The sequence below is a fragment of the Uranotaenia lowii genome, chromosome 2 (assembly GCF_029784155.1).
Source record: "Uranotaenia lowii strain MFRU-FL chromosome 2, ASM2978415v1, whole genome shotgun sequence".
Classification (NCBI taxonomy): domain Eukaryota; kingdom Metazoa; phylum Arthropoda; class Insecta; order Diptera; family Culicidae; genus Uranotaenia; species Uranotaenia lowii.
Genome location: NC_073692.1, coordinates 31,521,094 through 31,548,981, shown reverse-complemented (window position 1 = coordinate 31,548,981; position 27,888 = coordinate 31,521,094). Strand labels below are relative to the sequence as shown.

The following is a 27,888-nucleotide window of genomic DNA, read 5'->3' as shown; positions in this document are numbered from 1 at the left end:
TCATACATAGTTCGGCTCAAGCGCTCGTTGCGAGCAGACGCGTTTTTCTAGAGCTCCGAGTTTTCTACAGTTTTCGGCGTGTGCGTTTCGCACTGAGGTGTGATCTTTCTATAGTTTTTCGCGTCAGTTCTCTGGCGACAGTATTTTTCTTTTCACGTTCTGCTTTAAGCGTTCGGTTCGTGACAATGTCTTTTCGAGTGCGAGAAAATACCTTCAAAGTCGACCTGAGAAACTTTTCCAAGCGCCCGTCATATGAACAAATTCATGATTTCGTTCATGGACCTCTTGGTCTTTCGTTGCAACAAGTGATACGTTTACAAATGAATCATGCGCAAAATTGCGCACATGTGAAGTGTGTGGATTTAAAAACTGCTCAAGATGTAGTCATTGAGCACAACGAAAAACATGACATCGAAGTGAACAATAAGCGTACTAAGGTGCGACTAATTATGGATGATGGCGGAATCGAAGTGAAAATCCACGACTTATCCGAAAATGTCCGAAATGAAGAAATTATTTTATTTCTGAAGTCGTATGGTGAAGTGCTTTCTATCAAAGATGAAGTGTGGAACGAAGGTTTTAAATACAAAGGTGTTGTGTCTGGTGTGAGAATTGTGAAAATGATTCTTCGAAAACACATCAAATCGTTCGTTACAATCCAAGGTGAAGAAACGCTAGTTTCCTACCGAAGCCAGCCTCAAATTTGCCGTCACTGCCACTACCAAATTCATCCGGGTAGCACTTGTGTTGAAAACCGAAAACTAGTGGGACAAAAGAACGATCTCAACCAACGACTGGAAGCCGCGCGCGGGGGTGGTGGAGGAGGCAGCTACGCAGACGTGCTATGTGGCGCCAGCACCAGTGGAAATAGCTCTCAAGGCCGACCAAATTTGATGCCCAGCTTCGTCAACTCTAAGCCAGCACAATTACAAGAACAACAGCGAACTGTAAATGGCAACACCACCACGACGCCTCCCACCGACCAAAGTACCGTTACCGAAACCAACATCGCATATGAGCAGCAGTCAACATCATCGGACGAACGGATGGAGGAAGAAGGAAAGCGTGATAACTCGACACCACTGGACGTCGGACGTACTTCACCAAAACCAGTGCTCGAGCAAGCAGCAATCAACAAGAAAACAGCGGCGGCACGCAAGGCAGTCGACATCAGCTCTAATGTGGTGAGTGATTTCCCTTTTCCTCAACTCCCCTCCCATATTTCCCATCCCAGCAACACCCAGATTTCCGATACTGAGATGCAAGATTCCGCTGGTGAAGGTACAACTGACGACTCTTCAAATGAAGCAGCCCCGTTTAAAAAAGTGAAACGCGGGAAAGCTCGTCTAAGATAGATTTGTGTGCTAACCATGTCTACTAACACTAGTTTAAGCTACAATATCTGCAGCATTAACACCAATGCTGTTTCTAATACGAATAAAATTCAGTCCCTGATTTCGTTTGTCCGTCTCGTTGAATCTGATATTGTCTTGCTCCAAGAAGTTGAGAACCCCAGCTTTACTATTCCTGGTTATAACGTGATCACGAACGTCGACAGTGCACGCAGAGGCACTGCTATTGCCCTCAAAGAACACATACCGTACACAAACATACAACGCAGTTTAGACAGTCGTGTGATCACAGTAAAGCTGGGAGGTAGCGTTACTGTATGCAATGTATATGCCCCATCAGGCACACAAAACCTAGCAGCGCGCGAACATCTTTTTCGCCACACACTTCCCTTCTATCTCCAAAATGCTGCTCCAAATCTAATACTAGGAGGTGATTTTAATTGTGTGTTATCATTGAAAGATGCTACTGGTTGTAATAACCAAAGTATTTCGCTTAAAAGATTTGTCGACAACATGAACTTGTCTGATGCATGGGAATTAAAACATGGGAATCAAATAGCATACAGTTTCGTTCGCCCAAATTCGGGTTCGCGCATTGATCGCATTTACATCTCTCACTCCCTTGTTTCTCATCTACGTACAGCTGAACTTTCCCCTGTTTGTTTCTCTGATCACAAGGCGTTTAGAATTAGATGTTGTCTTCCTGATCTTGGCAAGGCTTATGGTCGTGGGTTTTGGTCAATCCGATCCCATGTTTTGTCAGAAGAAAACTTAGAAGAGTTCCAGCAAAAGTGGAACCGCTGGTTACGTGAACGGACACGCTATAGAAGTTGGCTTGACTGGTGGATTGAATGCGCTAAACCCAAAATACGAAGCTTCTTCAAGTGGAAAACTAATGAACTCTTCAAAGAGTTTCATACCAAAAACGAATTATTATATCGAAATTTGACGGTCGCATATAATAATCTTTTGAATAATCCCCAATCAACTACCGAGGTGAACAAAGTCAAAGCTGAAATGTTATTGCATCAAAACCGATTCTCAAGGTTTTTCCAGCGCCTAAACGATGTGTACATAGGAGGTGAAAAGTTTTCTTCGTTTCATCTTGGCGAACGAATGCAACGTAGAAAAAAGAGTAATATTTCTACTATCCAAAATCAAAATACAATTTTGACAGATCCAGCTGAAATAGAGAACTATGTTACAGAATATTTTCGTAATTTGTATAGTAGACAGAGTGTCACTACCAGTTCGAGTTTTCCTGTTAACAGGGAGATTCCGCCAGATTCTGAAACCAATCGTCAACTGATGCGAGATATTACAACTGAAGAAATCTATTTTGCAATTAAATCAAGTGCCTCTAGAAAATCTCCTGGAAATGATGGTATCCCCAAAGAATTTTATTGGAAAGCTTTTGATATCATTCATAGACAACTAAACTTGATTTTGAATGAAGCTCTAAATGGGAACATTACGGAAAGTTTTATGGAAGGAGTCATAGTGATGACCAAGAAGAAAACAACTGATGATACGATCAAAGCTTACCGTCCGATTTCTTTGTTGAACTTTGATTATAAGTTGCTGTCACGGATTCTCAAGCAGCGTGTGGAGATGGTAATAGAACAACATCATATTTTGAATTCATCTCAAAAATGTTCGAACAGAAATCGCAACATATTCGAAGCATTGACAGCAATCAAAGACCGTGTTGTAGAATACAACTGTCGAAGAAAATCAGGAAGACTCATCTCTTTCGACCTTGATCATGCCTTTGATCGTGTAGATCAATCCTATCTATTGTGTGTTTTGAGAAGTTTGCATTTGCACCCTTTGTTTGGTTCTTTGTTGGATAAAATCATGTCGAAGTCGACTTCTAAAATACTAATAAACGGAAATCTGTCCCCCTCCTTTCCCATCCAACGATCCGTAAGGCAAGGCGATCCTCTAAGCATGCACCTTTTTGTCCTGTATTTACACCCTCTCCTTGAAAAGCTCCTACCTATATGTAACCACCCACAAGAGCTGGTATTGGCGTACGCTGATGACATTTCGATTATCGTGGAGAACGACAACAAATTGCAAAGAATTTGGGACACATTTATCGAGTTTGGGCTATGCTCTGGAGCAGTCCTGAACACCAACAAGACAATGGCAATCAACATCGGAACACAACAAAGTACGAGATCCCCTGGATGGTTCAACCTCTGTGACTCAGTGAAAATTCTTGGTGTAATTTTCTTCAATTCTTCAAAGCGTACAGTTGAAGAAAACTGGGGTGATGTCATCAGAAAAACATCGCAACTCATGTGGAAATTTAAACCACGAATCCTGTCGTTGTTTCAAAAAGTAACTTTAATCAACACTTTCGTAACGTCGAAATTGTGGTTCATGGCATCAATCCTTGGTATCCCAAACGCATCAGCAGCTCGGATAACGTCTCAAATTGGAAACTTTATCTGGGAACGGCATCCAACCAGAGTTTCAATGGAGCAGCTTGGTCTTCCAGTCGAGAAAGGTGGTCTAAATCTTCATCTCCCAGTTCAAAAATGCAAAGCACTTTTGCTTAACCGATTTGTACGCTGTCGAGATCACATGCCTTTTGCTTCAACATTTGATGTGTTGCTGGCTAATCCTCCTTACCCTGGAGGTATTCCTGCATTATATCCGTGTCTCAAAATGATTTCTCGTGAGCTGTCGTACATCCCTGACCAAGTCCGAGCAAACCCATCTTCCACAACATTTCTAGAGGTCTTCAGAGGAAGAATAAAAACACCAAAAATCGTCGAGGAGAACCCAACGGTGGAGTGGAAACGAGTTTGGCGAAATATTCGAAATCGACATCTATCTTCAATGGAGAAATCACTATATTACCTGATGGTTAATCGAAGAATACCGCACGCAGAGTTAATGTTTCGACAGAATAGAGCGGATAGTGCTATTTGTGAGCATTGTTTGATAGCTACCGAAGATTTGGAACATAAATTTTCTAGATGTAGTAGGATAGATCACCTGTGGTCTTTTCTTAAGCCCAAATTAGAATCCATTTTGAATAGGAGAATAAGTTTCCGTGATTTCGCCATTCCTGAATTGAAAAATACTAGAGCAGAGAGTAGAAAGAAAGCGCTAAAACTGTTTATAGTTTATATAAACTTCATCTTAGGTGCTAGCAATGACTTAACTGTAGGCGCACTAGATTTTAAGTTGTATTGCGAAAATCTGTAAAATGTATGCTTAGTAATGAAGAAAATCTAAAATAAATCTGTTTACAAAAAAAAAATCATTCAACGATGTCCCCTCCTGGAGGTAGACGAAATCAACGATGAATCGGGTCTGGCACAAACCATTAAACATGCAGTTTTTGATCATTGTTTATAATCAACTTATTCAAGAAAAAATCACAATTTTACAATAAGAAACTACTCAAACATCAAAAATTTAATTTTTACCGCGACGGAACGAGAAAATAAACACGTGCGATACCAACAAATCATCGCCTACTTCAAAAATGACATCAATAACAAAAATGACAAAAATGACAAAAACTTTATCTAAGCTCTTATAATATTAGAGTTTACTTAAAAAATATCTTGAGACCAAAACAGAGAACTCATCATTGAAAATTTGTCAAGAAAGATTATTCCACAGTTTTTAGAAGCCACAGTTTTTAGAAGCCACTTTAATATTTATGATAATAATATTATCAAACAGTTGAAGCCCATTACCAAATCCTGGTCAATCAACTTTTTTACCGCCATCCAGGAAGCCAGAACCTCGTCGAGTACAATGAATCCTGTTTTGACCGACCACAAAAACTAACCTGATTTGATTCTATATGAACTATTCATGCGTCAAAAAAGTTGCCGAAAAAAAACTCTGGAGGTGTGTCCGGAGAGAATGTTGCCTATCTGTATGACGTAGTTCTAGTTGGGTGGAAATAAATCGAGAGATATAAAAAGGCATCGCTGATGTCCCAAAATCACTCCCAATTTCAAGTTCAAACCTAACAGAACAAACAACTCCAATCAGCAATCATGAAGGTGAGTTGTAAGGTTTTAAATTTTTTGGAATTTTTCTAACGTTTTTTTTTTTTTAATTTTCAGTGCATCGCAGCTGTAGTCATGATGGCCTGTGCCGTCGCTGCCAACGCCCATTACGTCCCATCGGTCTACGCCCAGCACGTTGCCGTTGCTCCGGTTGTGACCTACGCTGCCCACCATGCCCATGGACCTACCGTTGTCCAGTCCAACGATCAGCACCATGGATGGGTTCATCATCATCAGGCTCCGGTTGTGGCTTACAGCAACGGACACTGGGATCACCACAATGTCCACCACCATCAGGTCCCAGCTGCCGTCAACGTTGTCCCAGTTGCCTACAACAACCACTGGGCCGGCCATCATGCCCATGCCGTGGCCGTTGCTCCAGTCCACCACCAGGAGGCCACCTATGTTGCCGCCAACCGAGGAGCTGTCCACAAGGCCCCACTTGCCGGACACATCGTCAACCAGAAGTCCCTGAACTTGGCCCCAGCTCCAGGAACTCTGTAAACAGTTTATTTTAAAACTAGCCAAAGCCCCAAGAAGTTGTAAAAATGTATAAATCCAATCGAAAAAAATTAAATCAAATATAAAAAAAAGTGAAAACTGCAAAAAATACTTCAATCATTTGATTTCGAATTCTAAAATTTGGTTGTAAGGAAAAACAAAACTTCAATCACTTCTAGATGGAATGAGCGGTATCGTTGACACCTCTAATTTAATCCAAATGGATGTGTTGACGCATATGCCAGTTAGCTCAACCCACAGCAAAAATTTCCGTATTAATGGCCCCCCTCCTGCCGGATTGTCTGTCGGCTTTGTGTAGGTTGCTTGTGTTATGGGACTTTGAATTTTTCTGTGTGGAGTTTGTTTGCATACACATGGTAAGGTAAGGTAGAGATCTAAGCAAGCCTTGGTGGAGTGCGGTCGTGTTTTTTCGCTCGTGTCAATTTTCCTTGCGTTTAAAGAAAATTATCCTAAAAATTGAATTCAAATGGATAATTAAGGATTATTTCGGAGTTTTCTATTCAAATAAAGTGAATTTAACCAGATCAGGAGTTGAGCCTTGGTCGTGGGCGGTCGTTTTTCTCTCGTTCTCCCGTCTAGTCGTCGCGTTCCTGTTTGTTCGTTGGAATCGGGTTATGCTGTGTTTCCTTGTGTTTTGAAAACACGAAAATTTTCTCAATCATTTAAAGTGACCTAGCTTTGGTTCAATGAAAAGGAAATGGCCTTTGGAAGAAAATAATTAACAGAAACTGTTGCGGTCGGTGATTGTATTTGGCAATGACGCGAAGTCAAAAAGTGAACAGGGCAGTGGTTCTTTGATGTTTAAATTATCATTAAGTTGGGAATAGAAAAGAGTATTAGCTTAGCATTGCCCTCGAAGGAATATTTCGATGTGAAATATTTGAAAATTTCAGAAATTATGTTTTAAAAATGGCACCTGAATTTTTTTTTGTGATGCATTCGTAAATGGTTATGGGTTATGAATTAGGAAAGAAGAGAAATTGTGAAATCGGAGAAAGAAGTATGGTTGCTGTGATGTGTTTCTGGTTTGATTCCGTTTTAATAGAATGGTTCACTTTCATCAATCGGACAACTGTATGGACGGCATACGGATTTTCACATTTATGCTGACACTACCAAATTAAAGCTAAGTAGTGTAGAATAATTTTCATTAGTTCACCTTGAAAGATGAATTATTTGTTTTAATGTGGTTTAGATTAGAGTGTTGTTCAAGAATTTTTAAGGCGACCCAATAATTATTTTTTATAGTTTTCTAGAGCTCCACAGAATGGACACCCTAAACACTTGCCTTTTGTGTGACTATCCATCTGTCTTGCTATGTTTTGAGCCGGTCTACTTTTCGGTCTACTTCTGCTTTATTTTATACTCACCACACTGTTCACCATTATGTGGAACGCAGATTCTGGCAACCGTATACAATCCGTGTGGAGCACATCTCTCAGATTTAGGTTTTTTTTTGTCAGATTTAAGTTTTTTTCACAGATTTAAGCTTTTAATCTCCTATGCTATAAAGTCAAAAAAGCTGAAATCTGCAGAAAAGAATTTTTAAAGCGAGATTCACCAACACTTAGTTAAAAGATGTTGGTCACACGATACATAGACAAATCCTAATGGAATTCATACCGTCGATGAAAAAAATGGATTTTGACTGTATACATATATTTCTCATTGACATTTTCATAGCTTTTTCTTTTTAAACACCACTTTTATTGCACAGCTGAACAACGTGACACTTGATTTTCCATAATTTTGTGACCTTTTATTAATCTGATAATTCTAGTAGATGCCAACCGAATTGTTTAAATATATATACTGGAAACATTACGCACAACTAATGATATTATGTATTGCGCGCAACAAACGTTGTTTTAATCATTGTTATTAAATCTAATCATAAATAATTGTTTATAGAATTTTGCTTTTGATATTTTTAGTATGTCATAATGTGTATGTATTCCTTTTGGCGCTGAAATCTTTTAGAATGGAAAAATTCTAAGGATTTCGGTGCTGTATTAATAATTTCTCTGCTCTTTCACATCTTTTCAAAAGCGGGCAATGGCGCTATAACCAGGGATCCAGAACTAAACAGTGTATAATGATTAAAGAAATTTCTTTAATTATTGTATTGTTAAATTTTGGACTCCATGTAGAAAACCTCATTTCCATCCCCTGAAGGAAGAATCGCAAGGCCCAACACCAAGGAGCATAGAAATATCTTAGCATCTATGCTCCCAACGAATAAATATTAAATGAACATGGGAACGTATGGTACTGTTGTCCACGTTTCTTCCTCCCCTGGTTCCAGTCGTCTCTGCGTCCAATACTGCACAGTGGGCCCGGCCTTGATAAGATGAACAGTAAATGTATTTTTACTATTCACCGGGATGCTGACAAGATCTGGCTGTGTACGTATCATAAGCATAAGCATAAGCATAAGCATACACATGGTAAGGTAAGGTATCATAGTAGATTGTATTATAATTACTGTAATCACTCATTGCGTTTTTTTTAAATAGGTCGTGTTTGGTTGAACCATCTGCATCAGATCACTTATTTCAATACCGAACTTGACCAGATAAAGGTAAACTCCTTAAATGAGGCATAAAAAAAGGACTTAATTTCGTTTCGTTCGTTTTTTTGTCATTTTTGTAATTTTTGTCATTTTTGTAATTTTTGTCATTTTTGTCATTTTTGTCATTTTTGTCATTTTTGTAATTTTTATAATTTTTGAAATTTTTGTAATTTTTGTAATTTTTGTAATTTTTGTAATTTTTGTAATTTTTGTAATTTTTGTAATTTTTGTAATTTTTGTAATTTTTGTAATTTTTGTAATTTTTGTAATTTTTGTAATTTTTGTAATTTTTGTAATTTTTGTAATTTTTGTAATTTTTGTAATTTTTGTAATTTTTGTAATTTTTGTAATTTTTGTAATTTTTGTAATTTTTGTCATTTTTGTAATTTTTGTAATTTTTGTAATTTTTGTAATTTTTGTAATTTTTGTAATTTTTGTAATTTTTGTAATTTTTGTAATTTTTGTAATTTTTGTAATTTTTGTAATTTTTGTAATTTTTGTAATTTTTGTAATTTTTGTAATTTTTGTAATTTTTGTAATTTTTGTAATTTTTGTAATTTTTGTAATTTTTGTAATTTTTGTAATTTTTGTAATTTTTGTAATTTTTGTAATTTTTGTAATTTTTGTAATTTTTGTAATTTTTGTAATTTTTGTAATTTTTGTAATTTTTGTAATTTTTGTAATTTTTGTAATTTTTGTAAATTTTGTAATTTTTGTAATTTTTGTAATTTTTGTAATTTTTGTAATTTTTGTAATTTTTGTAATTTTTGTAATTTTTGTAATTTTTGTAATTTTTGTAATTTTTGTAATTTTTGTAGTTTTTGTAATTTTTGTAATTTTTGTCATTTTTGTAATTTTTGTAATTTTTGTAATTTTTGTAATTTTTGTAATTTTTGTAATTTTTGTAATTTTTGTAATTTTTGTAATTTTTGTAATTTTTGTAATTTTTGTAATTTTTGTAATTTTTGTAATTTTTGTAATTTTTGTAATTTTTTTAATTTTTGTAATTTTTGTAATTTTTGTAATTTTTGTAATTTTTGTCATTTTTGTAATTTTTGTAATTTTTGTAATTTTTGTAATTTTTGTAATTTTTGTAATTTTTGTAATTTTTGTAATTTTTGTAATTTTTGTAATTTTTGTAATTTTTGTAATTTTTGTAATTTTTGTAATTTTTGTAATTTTTGTAATTTTTGTAATTTTTGAAATTTTTGTAATTTTTGTTATTTTTGTAATTTTTGTAATTTTTGTAATTCTTGTAATTTTTGTCATTTTTGTCATTTTTGTCATTTTTGTCATTTTTGTCATTTTTGTCATTTTTGTCATTTTTGTCATTTTTGTCATTTTTGTCATTTTTGTCATTTTTGTCATTTTTGTCATTTTTGTCATTTTTGTCATTTTTGTCATTTTTGTCATTTTTGTCATTTTTGTCATTTTTGTCATTTTTGTCATTTTTGTCATTTTTGTCATTTTTGTCATTTTTGTCATTTTTGTCATTTTTGTCATTTTTGTCATTTTTGTCATTTTTGTCATTTTTGTCATTTTTGTCATTTTTGTCATTTTTGTCATTTTTGTCATTTTTGTCATTTTTGTCATTTTTGTCATTTTTGTCATTTTTGTCATTTTTGTCATTTTTGTCATTTTTGTCATTTTTGTCATTTTTGTCATTTTTGTCATTTTTGTCATTTTTGTCATTTTTGTCATTTTTGTCATTTTTGTCATTTTTGTCATTTTTGTCATTTTTGTCATTTTTGTCATTTTTGTCATTTTTGTCATTTTTGTCATTTTTGTCATTTTTGTCATTTTTGTCATTTTTGTCATTTTTGTCATTTTTGTCATTTTTGTCATTTTTGTCATTTTTGTCATTTTTGTCATTTTTGTCATTTTTGTCATTTTTGTCATTTTTGTCATTTTTGTCATTTTTGTCATTTTTGTCATTTTTGTCATTTTTGTCATTTTTGTCATTTTTGTCATTTTTGTCATTTTTGTCATTTTTGTCATTTTTGTCATTTTTGTCATTTTTGTCATTTTTGTCATTTTTGTCATTTTTGTCATTTTTGTCATTTTTGTCATTTTTGTCATTTTTGTCATTTTTGTCATTTTTGTCATTTTTGTCATTTTGGTAATTTTTGTAATTTTTGTAATTTTTGTAATTTTTGTAATTTTTGTAATTTTTGTAATTTTTGTCATTTTTGTCATTTTTGTCATTTTTGTCATTTTTGTCATTTTTGTCATTTTTGTCATTTTTGTCATTTTTGTCTTTTTTGTCATTTTTGTCATTTTTGTCATTTTTGTCATTTTTGTCATTTTTGTCATTTTTGTCATTTTTGTCATTTTTATCATTTTTGTCATTTTTGTCTTTTTTTTCATTTTTGTCATTTTTGTCATTTTTGTCATTTTTGTCATTTTTGTCATTTTTGTCATTTTTGTCATTTTTGTCATTTTTGTCATTTTTGTCATTTTTGTCATTTTTGTCATTTTTGTCATTTTTGTCATTTTTGTCATTTTTGTCATTTTTGTCATTTTTGTCATTTTTGTCATTTTTGTCATTTTTGTCATTTTTGTCATTTTTGTCATTTTTGTCATTTTTTTCATTTTTTTCATTTTTGTCATTTTTGTCATTTTTGTCATTTTTGTCATTTTTGTCATTTTTGTCATTTTTGTCATTTTTGTCATTTTTGTCATTTTTGTCATTTTTGTCATTTTTGTCATTTTTGTCATTTTTGTCATTTTTGTCATTTTTGTCATTTTTGTCATTTTTGTCATTTTTGTCATTTTTGTCATTTTTGTCATTTTTGTCATTTTTGTCATTTTTGTCATTTTTGTCATTTTTGTCATTTTTGTCATTTTGGTAATTTTTGTCATTTTTGTCATTTTTGTCATTTTTGTCATTTTTGTCATTTTTGTCATTTTTGTCATTTTTGTCATTTTTGTCATTTTTGTCATTTTTGTCATTTTTGTCATTTTTGTCATTTTTGTCATTTTTGTCATTTTTGTCATTTTTGTCATTTTTGTCATTTTTGTCATTTTTGTCATTTTTGTCATTTTTGTCATTTTTGTGTTTTCTGTGATTTTTGTCATTTTTGTCATTTTTGTCATTTTTGTCATTTTTGTCATTTTTGTCATTTTTATCATTTTTATCATTTTTATCATTTTTATCATTTTTGTCATTTTTGTCATTTTTCAATTTTTGTAATTTTTGTCATTTTTGTCATTTTTGTCATTTTTGTCATTTTTGTAATTTTTGTAATTTTTGTAATTTTTGTAATTTTTGTAATTTTTGTCATTTTTGTCATTTTTGTCATTTTTGTCATTTTTGTCTTTTTTGTCATTTTTGTCATTTTTGTCATTTTTGTCATTTTTGTCATTTTTGTCATTTTTGTCATTTTTGTCATTTTTGTCATTTTTGTCATTTTTGTCATTTTTGTCATTTTTGTCATTTTTGTCATTTTTGTCATTTTTATCATTTTTGTCATTTTTGTCTTTTTTTCATTTTTGTCATTTTTGTCATTTTTGTCATTTTTGTCATTTTTGTCATTTTTGTCATTTTTGTCATTTTTGTCATTTTTGTCGTTTTTGTCCTTTTTGCTATTTTTGAAATTTTTTTATTGAGTATTCCTTATAGTCTAAAAATAGAAAATCAATCACCCGTTTCCATAAGAATGTGCGATAGTCAAGTTAAGAAAATTCCCAGAGTGGGTTCACATGTACGCAATTATTCAATTATCTCACCGCTCGGGATAAAATCAACCTTCGGGGTGGACATATTATCGTGTCGTAATATTTCATTATCGAGGGCAAGCTTTTGATCTCTGTCATTTGCAAATTTGCATACAAAACGCGTCATTGGGATAAAAATCTCAGCGATTCCGGTATTAACAAAGAAAAAGACGACGGGAGCGAGGTTTAAAATCGATTGTCAAGGTAAAGGGCGAACTGTACCTGAAGTTCCTACAATCTGATACAAGTGCTTATTACGATATGAAAAAAAAATCCAAAAGTTTCACACATGTTCGCCCAGCGCCTTCGAAATTGTCACCAAACATAAGAACGAACTCGCCCTCTGACGGAATCTTATTTTCGTATGTTAAGTACCGCGTATTACGACCACAAATGGTATTCCTCGAGTTAGTGCTTGAGAGATGACGTCCATAAATTGTGACATATTCTGTAAGTTTTACCTCGTTCAAACGAAAAGGACGCTCCACAACAAAAGCGATCCGAAAGAGCAACAACAAAAACAAAAACACAGTTCCTGCATATTTATGAGCCACTCGCACTCGTTACACATATTTTAGCAGCAGCAGCAGCAGTCGTTCGCTCTGGCTAAGTTCGTTGTGTCGTTGTTATAGATGCAGGGAGTCAAGAGGTGGTTCAATTTAGGTACCGGTTCTGTTTTCACTTTCGTGCAAATCTGAGCTCCCCTCTCGCCAAGTTCGCTCCCAGCTCATATGATTACCCACCTTCGACAAGACGCAATGATTAATCTGGATATCGATTGTGTTATATGGAGCTGTTAATGTATTAGCACGAAGCTAATCGACGCTTAACTGGATTTTTTTTTATTTTTATAAGCACATTACCAGCATCACAGAGAACAGATGTACAAGCTCGAACAAATAATCTTCAAAATAGTGTGTAAAATTTCAAATGATATCATCAAAACATACGTTAAAAATAGTCTTGAAACAGTGCCATCTATTGCTTTGTTCAAAAGTAACAAATCAACTTTCAAAATTCTCAGTTTCCTAGAAGGTGTGTAATCTAGGTTGCCAGAATTGCTCATACGATCTGTCCAAAACTAACTAAAATTTGTTTTATTTTTCTCAGCTTTGTTTTGACAGTTCTCTTTGGTGCGTTTGTACACATCTGGTGGCCCAGCTAAAAATCAAAAAACAGTTAAAAAAAAATCGTTGGAATTTTAACACAAGTTTCGTAGACTAGCTTGTACCTATGTTCTCTGTGCCACCTTACCGGGATATTATGAATTTTTTTATATCCCTCGAAATATTATTGGAGAGTTCAGCAAAGCAAAGTTTTTTTTTCAATTTTTGAATACAAAAAAAGGTCACAGATTATTTTTAATTAGAATTAATTCCTCAATTTAATGCCGTCTGTCCAAATATGTACATTTTGTTTACAACTCTACTATCACAGAATTTACAGAGTTCCTGGAGCTGGAGCCAAGTTCAGGGACTTCTGGTTGACGATGTGTCCCGGAAGTGGAGCCTTGTGGACAGCTCCTCGGTTGGCGGCAACGTAGCTGGCCGAGTGATGGACGGGAGCAACGGCCACGGCATGACCATGAGCATAAGCATGATGGTTGTGATGATCCCAGGTGTTGTAGGCAACTGGGACAACATTGACGGCAGCTGGAACCTGATGATGGTGGACATCATGGTGACCCCACTGATCCCAATGACCGTTGCTGTAAGCCACAACTGGTGCCTGATGATGGCCGGCCCATCCATGGTGATAATCGTTGGACTGGACAACGGTTGGTCCATGATGGTGGGCGGCATAAGTCAGCACTGGGTCCACCTGGTGGGCGTAGACCGATGGGGCGTAATGGGCGTTGGCAGCGACGGCACAGGCCATCAGGACTACAGCTGCGATGCACTAGAAATAATTCGAAAAATTTCTTACTTTAATTACATGATAAGAATTTTAGAAAATTTTTGTCATTACCTTCATGATTGCTGATGGTTGGTTATGAGTTGTGTTTAGCTTGAGCTAAGAGTTCAATATGCTTCCAAACAGTATTCGACTTCGTTTTATATCGTGAAGTTCCATTCCAATAAAATAACAATCCATACCAATAACAAGAAAAAAAATCGGATCAATCGACACACCTTCAAAAAATTCAAACATACTCAACTAAATCAGGATGAATTCACTCGATTTCGGTTAGGTGTTTCAATTGATCACACATCGATAACCAGTTCTCGGGATATCAGTTGACCGTTTTGTACATCGAAACATTTTAAACGGCGTAAGAAAAACTAGACACCATAACGACAAACCTGCTTAAAAATCAATTAAATGACGAGTTCCCTCTGCATTGAATTTAGATTTATTATCCAGTGAAGCGTATCTAAGTGTCATAATTGATCTTTTTATTTTGATAGATATGCTGAATGAATGAATAAAGAGCTTTGATTACTTAGTCGATTTATTTTTTATCAAAAAGCTAGAGCAAAGGATAATTTGCTAGAGGTTTAATGAAGTCGACATTTTTTGAGGGGTGTATCTATCAGCAATTTCGTGGATATAAAAGTTAGTCAAAGGTTGATCAGAATCATATCAATCATTCGGTTCAAGCTTAACGCAACTCACAACCAACCATCAGCAATCATGAAGGTAATAACAAAATTTTCCACAATTAATATCGTGTAACTTATGTGAGAAATTTTTCGAATTTTTTCCAGTGCATCGCAGCTGTAGTCATGATGGCCTGTGCCGTCGCTGCCAACGCCCATTATGTCCCATCGGTCTACGCCCACCATCATGGACCAACCGTTGTCCAGTCCAACGATTATCACCATGGATGGACTGGCCATCATCAGGCACCAGTTGTGGCTTACAGCAACGGTCATTGGGATCAGTGGGCTCATCATGATGTCCACCATCATCAGGTTCCAGCTGCCGTCAATGTTGTCCCAGTTGCCTACAACAACTACGCCTGGGCCCATCAGCACAACACTTGGGATCATCACAACCATCATGGTCATGCCGTGGCCGTTGCTCCAGTCCATCACTCGGCCAGCTACGTTGCCGCCAACCGAGGAGCTGTCCACAAGGCTCCACTTCCGGGACACATCGTCAACCAGAAGTCCCTGAACTTGGCCCCAGCTCCAGGAACTCTGTAAATTCTGTGATAGAGGTATTGTAGGCAAAATGTTCATAGGGGAGAGATGAAATAAATGAGTAAAATTGATTATAAAATAATGCGCAATTGAGTTCTCAGTTTTGTCGTGATACTCTCTGAGTGAGCAAAAAATCCAATGTGTGTATACAGGAGAAGAACGGCAGTTTTTCAGTGGCTATTGAAAAGAAAGGATGCTTCTAATTCACGTGAGAAACATTTAAGAGTGGATTAACGGGCGGATTCGTCAATCATATTTTACTTGAGAACTTGAGAAATCATCCCGAATCTTAGTTTTTGACTAATTTAATTCATTGAACGTTGATTAAATTACTTCTAAGTTTCCTTATACAGTGATCAAAAATAAAAACATACTGTTGAGGAAATATCGTAAGTTCGGCATTGTAAGGTGAATCCTGTGTTGATTTTAAACAGTTTTTTCATCAAAAGTAACCTAGAAAAATCTAAATTTTCTATTTTTGTCAGGTATTTTTACAGCTATATAGATATTTTTAGTACAATTTTATTGATAATTCTAAAATCTTCCTCCAAGTTTAAATTTTTTTTACAAATTTTTGTTAAATATCTTTTATGTCCATATTTTCTGAGTTATTATAGATTTTTGAAGGAATCTTGATAATAGAGCCAGAAAATAGATATCATGAAATTTTTAGGAATAATTTTTAGATTACTCTAGTATGTTGTTCGTAAATCTTCAAAAAAAAGTTGTTCTACACCACCCGATCGATTTTTTTCCTTAAAAGTACGTTAGATAGGGCAGAGTGTCCTCTATAATGCGTAAAATTTTCAGAGATGCCGAGTTTTTTTTTATTGAAATTGTTGTAAAAAAGACACCGTGATCTAGTTATTGAAGTTTATTTGAAAAAATGCTATGAAAATCAAAGTTATCACGGTGGTCAAAGTTTCCCCAGTTTACAGCACCTATACGAAAATGATGAAATCGTTTCAGTTAGTTTTAAATCAGATTTTCAGGGTATCTCCTCTCAAAAGGAACGATCCGTTTTTAATAAAAGATAAAGTCTTTATTATTTTATTTTTGTTATTGGTGTAAATACTGCCAAGATATGGTCACCAGATGTTTACTTTGAGCTCTTTCGTTCATCTGTATTAAATAAAACATTCATAAAACTGACTGCGAATTTTTTGCAAAAAAAATTGCAATAAGTACGCTGGCTGGGCGGTCAGCGCCAGAAAACGGTAATAGCATGTCCTCCACTGCAGGTATGGGTTCGATTTAAATCTTGGATTTGAGTGTTAAAAGTTCAGGCTTAAGTTGTCCACGTTTATAAGTCAGTAAAGCCTAAATTGGCTAAGACGGTGTATGTTCAAAACTTGTATAGAAATTAGTATCTATGGAAAAAAATATTGTTTTGGTCAAAAAATCTACAGCTTCACTGTTGAACTAAATTCAAATTCTCCAAGCTGCGTCTTATCGCTGGAAGAAAAACTTTGCCCAGGATTTTAAATCTCGAAGATGCGTTAATAAAAAACTATGACTTTTTTCACATATTTTCAAATGGCTTCCCTGTACTGTACACGCTCGAATTTGATTAACCATTTATGTTTAAAAAATACCCATATTTGATCTTTTTTCGCGTTATGCCATTTTATGACTTCTCTTAGAGAACCCATATAATGACTTTTCTGTGAGAAGTTCGAATATGGTTATTTTTTAACCGTCAGGTGCAGCACTCTAGTAGTAGAAAAATGGTTATTTTTGAACCGTAATTCTGAAAGCAGTTTGGCAAATCCGTCAAACTTCAAAATAGTAGGTAAATAATATTTAGAAAAATAACGAGTTTTCATTATTTTATTTTATGTTTTGTTCGTTTGACATGCATGTTTACTGTAGGTCTTATATAAATGTTTTTCAAAAATCTTCAAAATTAAAAATCATGATATTAAAATACATGAATATTCGAAGTAATCGGAATCTTTTTTGGGCCCTTGGCCTATTTTCCGCATTGAAGAGATCAGCTGCCGAACCTTGGCAAAATTCGGATAGCTCCAGATGATCTTCGTGATGTTCTCGGCTTTCCGGTAATCGGCAATGAAGAACTTTTCTACCGGATGATCTTGTTCGCATCCCGTTTGATGACCTTCCACTGATGCTAATCTTCTTCATCGGGAGGTTTTCGAATTGACTTAATTTCCCTATTTTCAATTTTTTTAGACACAAATATTCCGATAGGCTAAAAAAAATCAAATAGTTACATATGAAATAAAGAAATCAAATACAAGAAAAATAACCAGTTCCATTTTTTTGCTACTTGTGGCTAAATGAACCTGGGAGGTTCTTGAGGAGGCAGCTGCAGCACAGACTCTATGTTGACCGCAATTCCAGTACGGCCAGTGGGTGAAGCTTTTCGGGCAGTCCGACCCGCCCCACGGGGTCTTGCCGGTCCATCCGAATATTAAGGCATCCGACGGAACAATTGAGCCGTTGCCATTTTTTCCCTGGAACTGAATCCAGACTGTAGCTGAGTCATCCTATTGATGCGCTGTAATAATAATTTAGTTAATTGTAAGATTGGAAGAAATTTATGACCAAATCATTACCTTCGGTTTGCTCCACACGGATACTTCCAAAATGGCGAAAAAAACGTCAAGTTATTCAACCGTTTTCTGGGTAATACGCAAGAACTACCAAAATGGTTAAAATTTCGCAAAGAAAAAATCCTAAAAATTAACCAAATTGATAGTTTTGGAGCAAAACCCAGAAAATGGTTATTCTATAACCAATAATGGTTAAATAAAAACGAGCGTGTAGGTACGTTGACTAGGAGGCATCATACGTTGGAAACTAGCTGGCGTGTTTTTCCATATGCAGAAGTGTTTTCAGGTCATAGGTTGGTTCGATTGCCGTGAAAGTTGGTATAACTGGTTATTTTGGGTCAGAAATTGTTTCTGATAAACAACAAACTTCTCCCACAACGATAAAAGGTGGCTCCCATAGCAAATCAACGCAAAATATGACACAAATCGATTATTTTCCAGTGATTTATATCAAGTTTGATACAGATGGATGTTTGCGAACAGCAGAATCACTCATAATTTCAAATAATCCCCTCAATATCTAAGACTCAAATCTAGTTTAATTATTTAAAAGTGCGCTTTCCAAATCGACGGAACACAATAATTCACTAAGAATTTTATGGAATCTTAACTACTTGTAAAGATAGAAAAACTTAGCGTTATAATTAGTTACGTGTAGCTTTTTCGTCTTAAGTGTGTAGTCAACTTCTCGGGCATACCACATTCGCCAGATCACGCTCCACTTGGAACCAACCACCTCGCTCGTTGCGCCCCTGCTCGTCTGGTTCCTACAGGATTGGTAGCGAACACCGTTTTGCAGGACAGTCGTCCGGCATTCTCGCAACATGTCGTGCCCAGCGTAACCGTCCAGCTTTCACCACCTTCTGGATACTGGGTTCGCCGTAGATTCACGCGAGCCCGTGGTTCATCCTTCGCCTCCACACTCCGTTCTCCTGTACGCCGCAAAAGTCAGTCCCAAGGCAGTCAATCCTATCAATACATAGAGTGAAAAAGAAACCAAAGATGCGTATATAATTTAAAGAGTGTAAGCTGTCAAACAAAAACACATAGAAAAACATAAACAAGGATCAAAACAAAAGCGTACAGTGATTCAATTCATAATAGCCGTAAGTTTCGTGCCATCCGTTACATACAGCAGCTGTAGCTCGTAAAGGGCCGGACCATTCCGCATCAGGTGAAAACGGTGAGCGAATACAAATCGGTTAGCACGGGTCGGTTAGTTTTTCCCCGACTCCTCAGCAGTTGCGATAACATCCAGCCCCGACGGATTGAAGGCCAAACCAAGCAAAGCTTGTTTTTGTTGTTTTATTTGGGATTTTAAACCAAGCAAAGCTTAAGGTAAAACCAGCTTATCAATAAAAATGGCCTCAGCTGGATGAGCGAAGAAATAGAGTTGCAGAAATTTTTGAGAAACAATATTTTTTTTCAATAGGGCCATTGATGAGGAGCTAACTTCCCGTCCTGAGCCAATCAGCTATTATGAAGCCAACCGACCCAGTTGCTAGCATTCGGAAGTGCTCCAGGCAGTTGGTGTCCGTGGAGCAGTGTTGTCAGTTCCTGTGATAGTCGTCCCGACGCAAAAGCTGTGACATTCCAGTGCCGAACCAGCTGTGATATGGATGTTTGTTCGTCTTGTTTGTCAGTTTACACAATGCATGAAGTTGCTGGGAAAAAAATACATGTGAACCAACCAAATTTGTTCGGAATCACATGGAAAATGACTGATTTGTTTTATATTTTACGTCAATTTTATATAAGAATCGTCTTTTTCGAAGTGTCACTTATCAGAAACAATTTCCGACCAAAAAAACCCGTTAAACAAACATTCACGACAATCAAACTATTCAATGATACGAAAACACTTCTGTATATGGGAAAATACGCAAACCAGTTTTCAACGTATAATGCCTCCCAGCATTGTCAGATCTGCGGATTTCTCCGTAGATCTACGAGTTTTAAGCACTTCTACGAATCTACGGATTGATGCTCAAAATCTACGGATTTTAAAAATTTTCTACGGATTTTCTACGAATTATCGAAAAAGATATAGGGAATCTGTGGATAAACGAAAGTTCTATCAGACGATCGAAAAAAAGGTCATCAAGTTTCATTTTTCAAAATCAGTACATTTTTCGTTTTTAATCAAACCTACGGATTTGAGCGGTTTGCAATCTGGCAACGCATCTTCGAAGTTCCAGCTTGGAGAATTTAAATTCAGTGCAACGGTAAGGCTGTAGGATTTTTGAACAAAAAAGTTACTTTTTCATACTAATTTACATACAAATTTTGAATTTTTTGCCACAGCCCATTTCAATTCCTACAGCCACAAAAAAACTTGCACACTTTTTATTGGTCATAAAAGGAATCTGATACTTTATTGGCCCGATTTTGACCAGTCTAATTCCTAAGTAGACTCTATCAGCTCAGAAAGCAAATACCGTGAAGGCACCAATGGCCGCTCATTTAAGCTATGATGAATGTTCTCTGTGCCGTACAAAAATCGTTTTTGTGCGATTCTGAAAAGGAAGCCTTTAAGGGAAAAATTTAAAAGCGAGAGATTTCATTTTTTTTTTCGTTTTATTTGCCAAATAAAGTGAAAAAATCCGGGAAAATTCGGGCATATTTCAATGAAATCCGGGCAACTGGGCCGGGCCGGACTTACTTAACTATGGGGCAGTTCCATACAAGGAGGCGGCAAAAAGTATGATTAGGTGTTTTGGACTATTTTGAATTTTTTGAAAATTTTGTATGAAAATTACTATTTTAACTAACTTAAAATAAATTCATACAAACATTTTTTATAAACAACTTTTAAAGTAGGATGCTTGGTGTTATTTTTGACCCATTTTTTTATTTCTTTTGAAAACCGGGATTTGGACTAATTGATCAGTAAATGGTAAACTTTATCAAGACATTTCATGAGTAACATTTTTTTCGACAAACCAACATAAACTTTGTTGAATTTATACTCATTAATGGGTAAAAATTACCCATTTGCATGATATTTTCAGCTTTATTTGACTATAACTCAAAAAACGGTGCTTTAAGGTTCCTGGAATTATTTTCATTGTATTTTAAGGACCTTAAACTAGATTTTGATAGTGAAAAGAGTATGGAGAAATGCGGAGATTTTTTTGGGCAAGACTTTAAAGTTTTTGACTTTTGAAAAAGAATAATTATTTACTCATTTTTATCATAGATCAATTTAGTGTGTAAAAATTTTGAAAGGTTCAAATGATAGCTTTTAATATAAGCTTTCATATGGTGTACTTTAAATTTAAGAAAAAAAATGTTTTCCATAGAAATATATGTGATTTCAATTTTTTTCTTCATCATATAAATTTTTCAATTTTTCAAAGTCTGATGTTTGTGGTGCGTTCAGTATCCAAGATAATGAGTTGAAAAACTGGGAATCTCTTACACAAATATTAAATTATTAACTAGTAAAAATGAAATAGCGATCCGATAAAGTTCAGTTTTTGACTTTTTGCCGCCTCAAACCCCATAGTGCAATGGCCGCGCACTTCTTAACTTGGTTTAAACAGTGAATAAGGTATCCAACCAGTTTAAAATGTTGTTTACATAGCTCTCAGGCTCATTGCGAATATTCTTAGGTAAGGATTTTCAAGATTCACACTTCAAACATCGATTTGTCTCCATTGTTTTGTGAAACTAGTCTGGTGCAAAGTTAGTATGAGACGCAATTTTTACAAAGCATTATTTTCCCGGAAGATATATTGGAACAATGTTTTCGGTCGCGATTTCGATAAATCATCACTAATTCGGCGAGCTGTCCGAAAATCCACGAGGAAACTGACTAACTAAAACAAAACAGATTCGAATTGCTATCTAACCTCAAATTTCCAACACTTTGTAGCAATTTTCATTAGACGATCGTTTCTTCTGATATAGTTTAGTAAAATTGTGTTTTTTCAGCCGGTTATATGATGGAAAACATTGATTGAAAAGCTTGCCTGTGAATCTTACACAACCTTTGTGAAGTTCCGAAGAACTTCTCTACGTTTAACTGCTGATAAATACTAGAAGACTTTCCGTGCGCGGCGTTAGAAACATTCAAAAATTAGGTGTACCAATGGCCGTGCACAATAAAATTGTTATATGATTTTAATCGCCGTAATTTGTATGATTATAATTTTAATGGCATGCCATTAAAATTATAACAATAAAATTGTCATTTTTTCCGCCACAGAACCTTTAACTGTTCACTTTTTTTCACAATTGATTCATTATATAACCACAAATAACTTACGTTCAAAATTTTTGCCAAGATGTTCGAGTTTAACGAAAAAGACTTAATTACAAAAAAGGACCCGCTTAGCTCACTTGCTAAGGACAACAGACAAAATGGCATCCGGCAAAAACGATGTTTGTTTTTATTTTTTCCTGACCATAAAAAGGAGAATAAATTTATTTCTAGTATGGTAAGTGAAAGATACTTAGTATATAAAAAATGCGAAACATAGAAATTTTCGTTGTTGAATTTCGGAGAAAATAAAGATTAAAGTTGAAAGTGCGCCACCATTGGTGCTTTCGCGGTATTCTTCCAACTGAGTTTAACGCGTGATCCATAAAATCGGGAACGTTTGCAGCAATTTTTGTTGTCATCAAAATTCATTGAAATTTTAATCAGTACTGATTTTTATTATTCTTTTCAATCTTAATTAGAGTGTTTTTAACATAATCGCAAAGATTTACGCTTCATTGGAACAACTACCAGGTACCTTGGGCTGGCGCCAGGTTCAGCGAATGTTGGTTTACACTGTGCCCCGGAAGTGGAGCCTTGTGGATGGCTCCCGGATTGGCCGCAACGTAGGTGGCCGCTGGCATCGAATGCTGTTGCTGATGATGAGTATGATGATGTTGGGCTGGATGGCCTAGATTCGGAAGCTCCGATGGATGGTATTGATGATGATGCAGCTGTTGATAGAGTACATTTGGGGATGCTGGAACTGGGTGGACATTCCATTGGTGGTTGTGAGCTAGAAACTGTCCATGATGATGATTCCAGTGATTGGCCCAGCTATGTTGGTGATGATCGTTGGATTGAACTACAGTTGGTCCCAAGTGAGGATCGAAGACGAATGCCGGCGAATGAGGAACTCCTCCCTGGTGCCCGTTGAATGGATTTATGTAGAGGGCATCACTTAGAGCGGAAATGGCGACGACCATTAGAAAAATCAATGAAGTCTGAAAGAAAAATTAAATGTTTATCAGACGTTAATTTTTAACTTAAGTTTAATCGAAAGAACTAACTTTCATGATGACTCAAGCTGTCTTTTCAATTCCACTCTTGAAACAGTTATGATTAAGCAAATTTGTTAATGCTCTTTTATAAATACAAACCTAAGAGGTCATTCTCGGAAAGAAATCCCTAGCCAATCAATCAAAAGTGCAGCCACTACTGATTAAGACTCACCTTCAGCTAATTACATCTGCTCAACTCAACACCCGAAGGGTGGTTCAATTTTTCCAAACTGATGTTCAGATAGGTACCTAGAAGTTTCATCAACTTGTCTCAGCAACGAACCAGTTAGAGCGCAACGCACAGAAGTCATCAACGAATCACGATTCGTGCCGAATGAAATCGATCGTTTCCCCCAGCTGGAACATTAACTACTTAAAAGTTGATCACCGGCTTGATTTGCCCCGCGAACAAGGGGGACGGACAGCACGCTTTCAACAGTTTATCGCTTCTTAATTAGTGAATACATCTCCCAGTTATTCAAACTCCGCGGGGTTTGAAATTTGCGCCGATGCTGCTGACAGTAGGGTTCTGAATATTCATTCAATCTGTCAGAGGAGGTGAGAGAAATTGATAAATTAGAAACAATTAAAGCATGACTTGTTGTTACAACAGCTTCATTACTATTTGTTTTGCGACTTTAAGGATTTGACAGCAATCGATAAATAAGTTTGATCAATATTTTGGCTTCATATTTCGGATCTTCAAAACAAAAAAAAATTGTTAAACTTTATCGGTTGAGTTAAATATCATTCGTCTATTTCGTTTGCCGTTCACTAGAATATGTACATTTTGTCTACAAAGGTGTGATTCAGTGATTCGTTATTTACAGAGTTCCTGGAGCTGGAGCCAAGTTCAGGGACTTCTGGTTGACGATGTGTCCCGGAAGTGGGGCTTTGTGGACAGCTCCTCGGTTGGCGGCAACGTAGCTGGCCGAATGATGGACTGGAGCAACGGCCACGGCATGATGGTTGTGATGATCCCAGGTGTTGTGCTGATGGGCCCAGGCGTAGTTGTTGTAGGCAACTGGGACAACATTGACGGCAGCTGGAACCTGATGATGGTGGACATCATGATGAGCCCACTGATCCCAATGACCGTTGCTGTAAGCCACAACTGGAGCCTGATGATGGGCTGCCCATCCATGATGATAATCGTTGGTCTGGACAACAGTTGGTCCATGATGGTGGGCGTAAACCGATGGGACATAATGGGCGTTGGCAGCGACGGCACAGGCCATCATGACTACAGCTGCGATGCACTGGAAATAATTTGAAAAATACAAAATAAGTTTACATGGATTACAAATTTCAAAAATATCATCACCACCTTCATGATTGCTGATTGATTGTTTTGAGTTGTGTTGAGGGTGGAACGTAAGTTTGATATGATTTCAAATTGTCCTGAGCGCCTTTTTATATCAACAACAAATCGTTCGTCTGACGGCACAAACCGGACACACCTCCAATTATTTTTGGGCTAGTACAAATACAAGAATCTATCAACTGGATCGTTACCTAAAAAAACTGCAATTACTGATAGGAACCTAGTAGCATAAAAACGGTCACACGTCAGTAACCAGTTTTCGAGTTGATTAGCTGCATAGCTGCTTGATATTTGATCAAGCGGTAAGGCTTCCCCATTCCAAATCAAAACTAATGGGCTGAAAATAACTTTGCTGATAAATTTTGAAAAGGATTGACTGTTTGTAAGGAACCTATTAAAAATTGCCCGGAAATTCAATAAGAAAAATGACAAAAATGACAAAAATGACAAAAATGACAAAAATGACAAAAATGACAAAAATGACAAAAATGACAAAAATGACAAAAATGACAAAAATGACAAAAATGACAAAAATGACAAAAATGACAAAAATGACAAAAATGACAAAAATGACAAAAATGACAAAAATGACAAAAATGACAAAAATGACAAAAATGACAAAAATGACAAAAATGACAAAAATGACAAAAATGACAAAAATGACAAAAATGACAAAAATGACAAAAATGACAAAAATGACAAAAATGACAAAAATGACAAAAATGACAAAAATGACAAAAATGACAAAAATGACAAAAATGACAAAAATGACAAAAATGACAAAAATGACAAAAATGACAAAAATGACAAAAATGACAAAAATGACAAAAATGACAAAAATGACAAAAATGACAAAAATGACAAAAATGACAAAAATGACAAAAATGACAAAAATGACAAAAATGACAAAAATGACAAAAATGACAAAAATGACAAAAATGACAAAAATGACAAAAATGACAAAAATGACAAAAATGACAAAAATGACAAAAATGACAAAAATGACAAAAATGACAAAAATGACAAAAATGACAAAAATGACAAAAATGACAAAAATGACAAAAATGACAAAAATGACAAAAATGACAAAAATGACAAAAATGACAAAAATGACAAAAATGACAAAAATGACAAAAATGACAAAAATGACAAAAATGACAAAAATGACAAAAATGACAAAAATGACAAAAATGACAAAAATGACAAAAATGACAAAAATGACAAAAATGACAAAAATGACAAAAATGACAAAAATGACAAAAATGACAAAAATGACAAAAATGACAAAAATGACAAAAATGACAAAAATGACAAAAATGACAAAAATGACAAAAATGACAAAAATGACAAAAATGACAAAAATGACAAAAATGACAAAAATGACAAAAATGACAAAAATGACAAAAATGACAAAAATGACAAAAATGACAAAAATGACAAAAATGACAAAAATGACAAAAATGACAAAAATGACAAAAATGACAAAAATGACAAAAATGACAAAAATGACAAAAATGACAAAAATGACAAAAATGACAAAAATGACAAAAATGACAAAAATGACAAAAATGACAAAAATGACAAAAATGACAAAAATGACAAAAATGACAAAAATGACAAAAATGACAAAAATGACAAAAATGACAAAAATGACAAAAATGACAAAAATGACAAAAATGACAAAAATGACAAAAATGACAAAAATGACAAAAATGACAAAAATGACAAAAATGACAAAAATGACAAAAATGACAAAAATGACAAAAATGACAAAAATGACAAAAATGACAAAAATGACAAAAATGACAAAAATGACAAAAATGACAAAAATGACAAAAATGACAAAAATGACAAAAATGACAAAAATGACAAAAATGACAAAAATGACAAAAATGACAAAAATGACAAAAATGACAAAAATGACAAAAATGACAAAAATGACAAAAATGACAAAAATGACAAAAATGACAAAAATGACAAAAATGACAAAAATGACAAAAATGACAAAAATGACAAAAATGACAAAAATGACAAAAATGACAAAAATGACAAAAATGACAAAAATGACAAAAATGACAAAAATGACAAAAATGACAAAAATGACAAAAATGACAAAAATGACAAAAATGACAAAAATGACAAAAATGACAAAAATGACAAAAATGACAAAAATGACAAAAATGACAAAAATGACAAAAATGACAAAAATGACAAAAATTACAAAAATTACAAAAATGACAAAAATGACAAAAATGACAAAAATGACAAAAATGACAAAAATGACAAAAATGACAAAAATGACAAAAATGACAAAAATGACAAAAATGACAAAAATGACAAAAATTACAAAAATTACAAAAATTACAAAAATGACAAAAATGACAATAATGACAAAAATGACAAAAATGACAAAAATGACAAAAATGACAAAAAATACAAAAATTACTAATGGAATAACAATTTCAGCATTTATCTGAAGCAATCTGTTTTGAAAATTTTGATTTGTTTGTTTGTTTTGTTTATTTTTATAGAGATTTAAAAAAAAAATTTTTTTTTTGATTTATTTTATCAGTCAAATTTATTATTATTTTTAGTTTGTGTGGTATACTCATGATACCACACAAACTAAAAAAATAATAATGTTAGAAATCCATTTCCTAATCTATTGTATATTTTCGGTACTGTTATTATTTTTAGCTAAATTTGAATTTTGAACCCCCCCCATGGACGAGTCCTTCGCACGGGCCTGATCTGAAGGTGCATTTCTATCATCATGTTTGACAAAGTTAGAAGGCAAGGTATCAAAAATATTAATGCTTTCAATTAACTTATTATCATTCGAAAACCTTAAACAACTCATCAATTAATTCCAGCTTTGTTTTAAACTTTAATCGCAACAATCAGTGTTTATTGAGCCGTATTATTTATGTTGATGGATCTACATCACTAAGTGCAACGACAAACAAGCCGGCACAGCCGGTAAACCAGTTATCGACGCACCACCGATTTGAACCAGTTATCGCGGCAGAAATTTTTTGTTAATCATTTCGGTTAAGTATCTCTTTACTATGTCGTTTAGCCAGGGGGTGTGTCAATTAGCCGAAAATTTGTTCAGTCTGTAGTTTTCGGAACTTTACGAGCGTACGACCCCACCTTTCGATATAAAAGGAAACCGTGAGCTCTTCAGAACCATATCAAACATTCAGTTCAAGCTTAACGCAACTCACAACCAACCATCAGCAATCATGAAGGTAGTGACAAAAATTCTTAAAATTGTTATCAAGTTAATAAGTAATAAAAAAAATTTCAATTTTTTTTCCAGTGCATCGCAGCTGTAGTCATGATGGCCTGTGCCGTCGCTGCCAACGCCC

At 34.7% G+C, this 27,888-nt stretch overlaps 5 protein-coding genes across 6 annotated transcripts; 2 read left to right on the top strand and 3 right to left on the bottom strand.

Moving 5' to 3' along the window:
- The first annotated feature begins 5,340 nt into the window (after positions 1 to 5,340).
- On the top strand, positions 5,341 to 5,957 carry LOC129745024 (adult cuticle protein 1-like). Its single transcript, XM_055737847.1, has 2 exons — positions 5,341 to 5,389; positions 5,453 to 5,957. Exons 1-2 carry the CDS (start codon positions 5,384 to 5,386, stop codon positions 5,897 to 5,899), a joined length of 453 nt encoding a protein of 150 aa, XP_055593822.1. The 5' UTR covers positions 5,341 to 5,383; the 3' UTR covers positions 5,900 to 5,957.
- Positions 5,958 to 13,646: 7,689 nt separating this feature from the next.
- LOC129741210 (histidine-rich glycoprotein-like) lies at positions 13,647 to 14,180 on the bottom strand. Its single transcript, XM_055732919.1, has 2 exons — positions 14,175 to 14,180; positions 13,647 to 14,105 (listed from the first exon to the last, which is right to left on the bottom strand). Exons 1-2 carry the CDS (start codon positions 14,178 to 14,180, stop codon positions 13,647 to 13,649), a joined length of 465 nt encoding a protein of 154 aa, XP_055588894.1.
- Positions 14,181 to 14,733: 553 nt separating this feature from the next.
- Positions 14,734 to 15,388, top strand: LOC129745027 (histidine-rich glycoprotein-like). The gene is made up of 2 exons (XM_055737850.1): positions 14,734 to 14,846; positions 14,915 to 15,388. Exons 1-2 carry the CDS (start codon positions 14,841 to 14,843, stop codon positions 15,353 to 15,355), a joined length of 447 nt encoding a protein of 148 aa, XP_055593825.1. The 5' UTR covers positions 14,734 to 14,840; the 3' UTR covers positions 15,356 to 15,388.
- Positions 15,389 to 22,592: 7,204 nt separating this feature from the next.
- LOC129745016 (uncharacterized histidine-rich protein DDB_G0274557-like) lies at positions 22,593 to 23,434 on the bottom strand. 2 transcript variants are annotated; one of them, XM_055737840.1, is made up of 2 exons: positions 23,366 to 23,434; positions 22,593 to 23,136 (listed from the first exon to the last, which is right to left on the bottom strand). In XM_055737840.1, the coding sequence occupies exon 2, from the start codon at positions 23,116 to 23,118 to the stop codon at positions 22,660 to 22,662; it is 459 nt and encodes a 152-aa protein (XP_055593815.1). In that variant the 5' UTR covers positions 23,119 to 23,136; positions 23,366 to 23,434; the 3' UTR covers positions 22,593 to 22,659. The 2 variants fall into 2 exon arrangements, with proteins under 2 accessions (XP_055593815.1, XP_055593814.1); XM_055737839.1 differs by lacking the exon at positions 23,366 to 23,434 and adding an exon at positions 23,203 to 23,239.
- A 518-nt stretch (positions 23,435 to 23,952) lies between these two features.
- LOC129745029 (histidine-rich glycoprotein-like) lies at positions 23,953 to 24,560 on the bottom strand. The gene is made up of 2 exons (XM_055737851.1): positions 24,521 to 24,560; positions 23,953 to 24,452 (listed from the first exon to the last, which is right to left on the bottom strand). Exons 1-2 carry the CDS (start codon positions 24,524 to 24,526, stop codon positions 24,018 to 24,020), a joined length of 441 nt encoding a protein of 146 aa, XP_055593826.1. The 5' UTR covers positions 24,527 to 24,560; the 3' UTR covers positions 23,953 to 24,017.
- Positions 24,561 to 27,888: the final 3,328 nt, after the last annotated feature.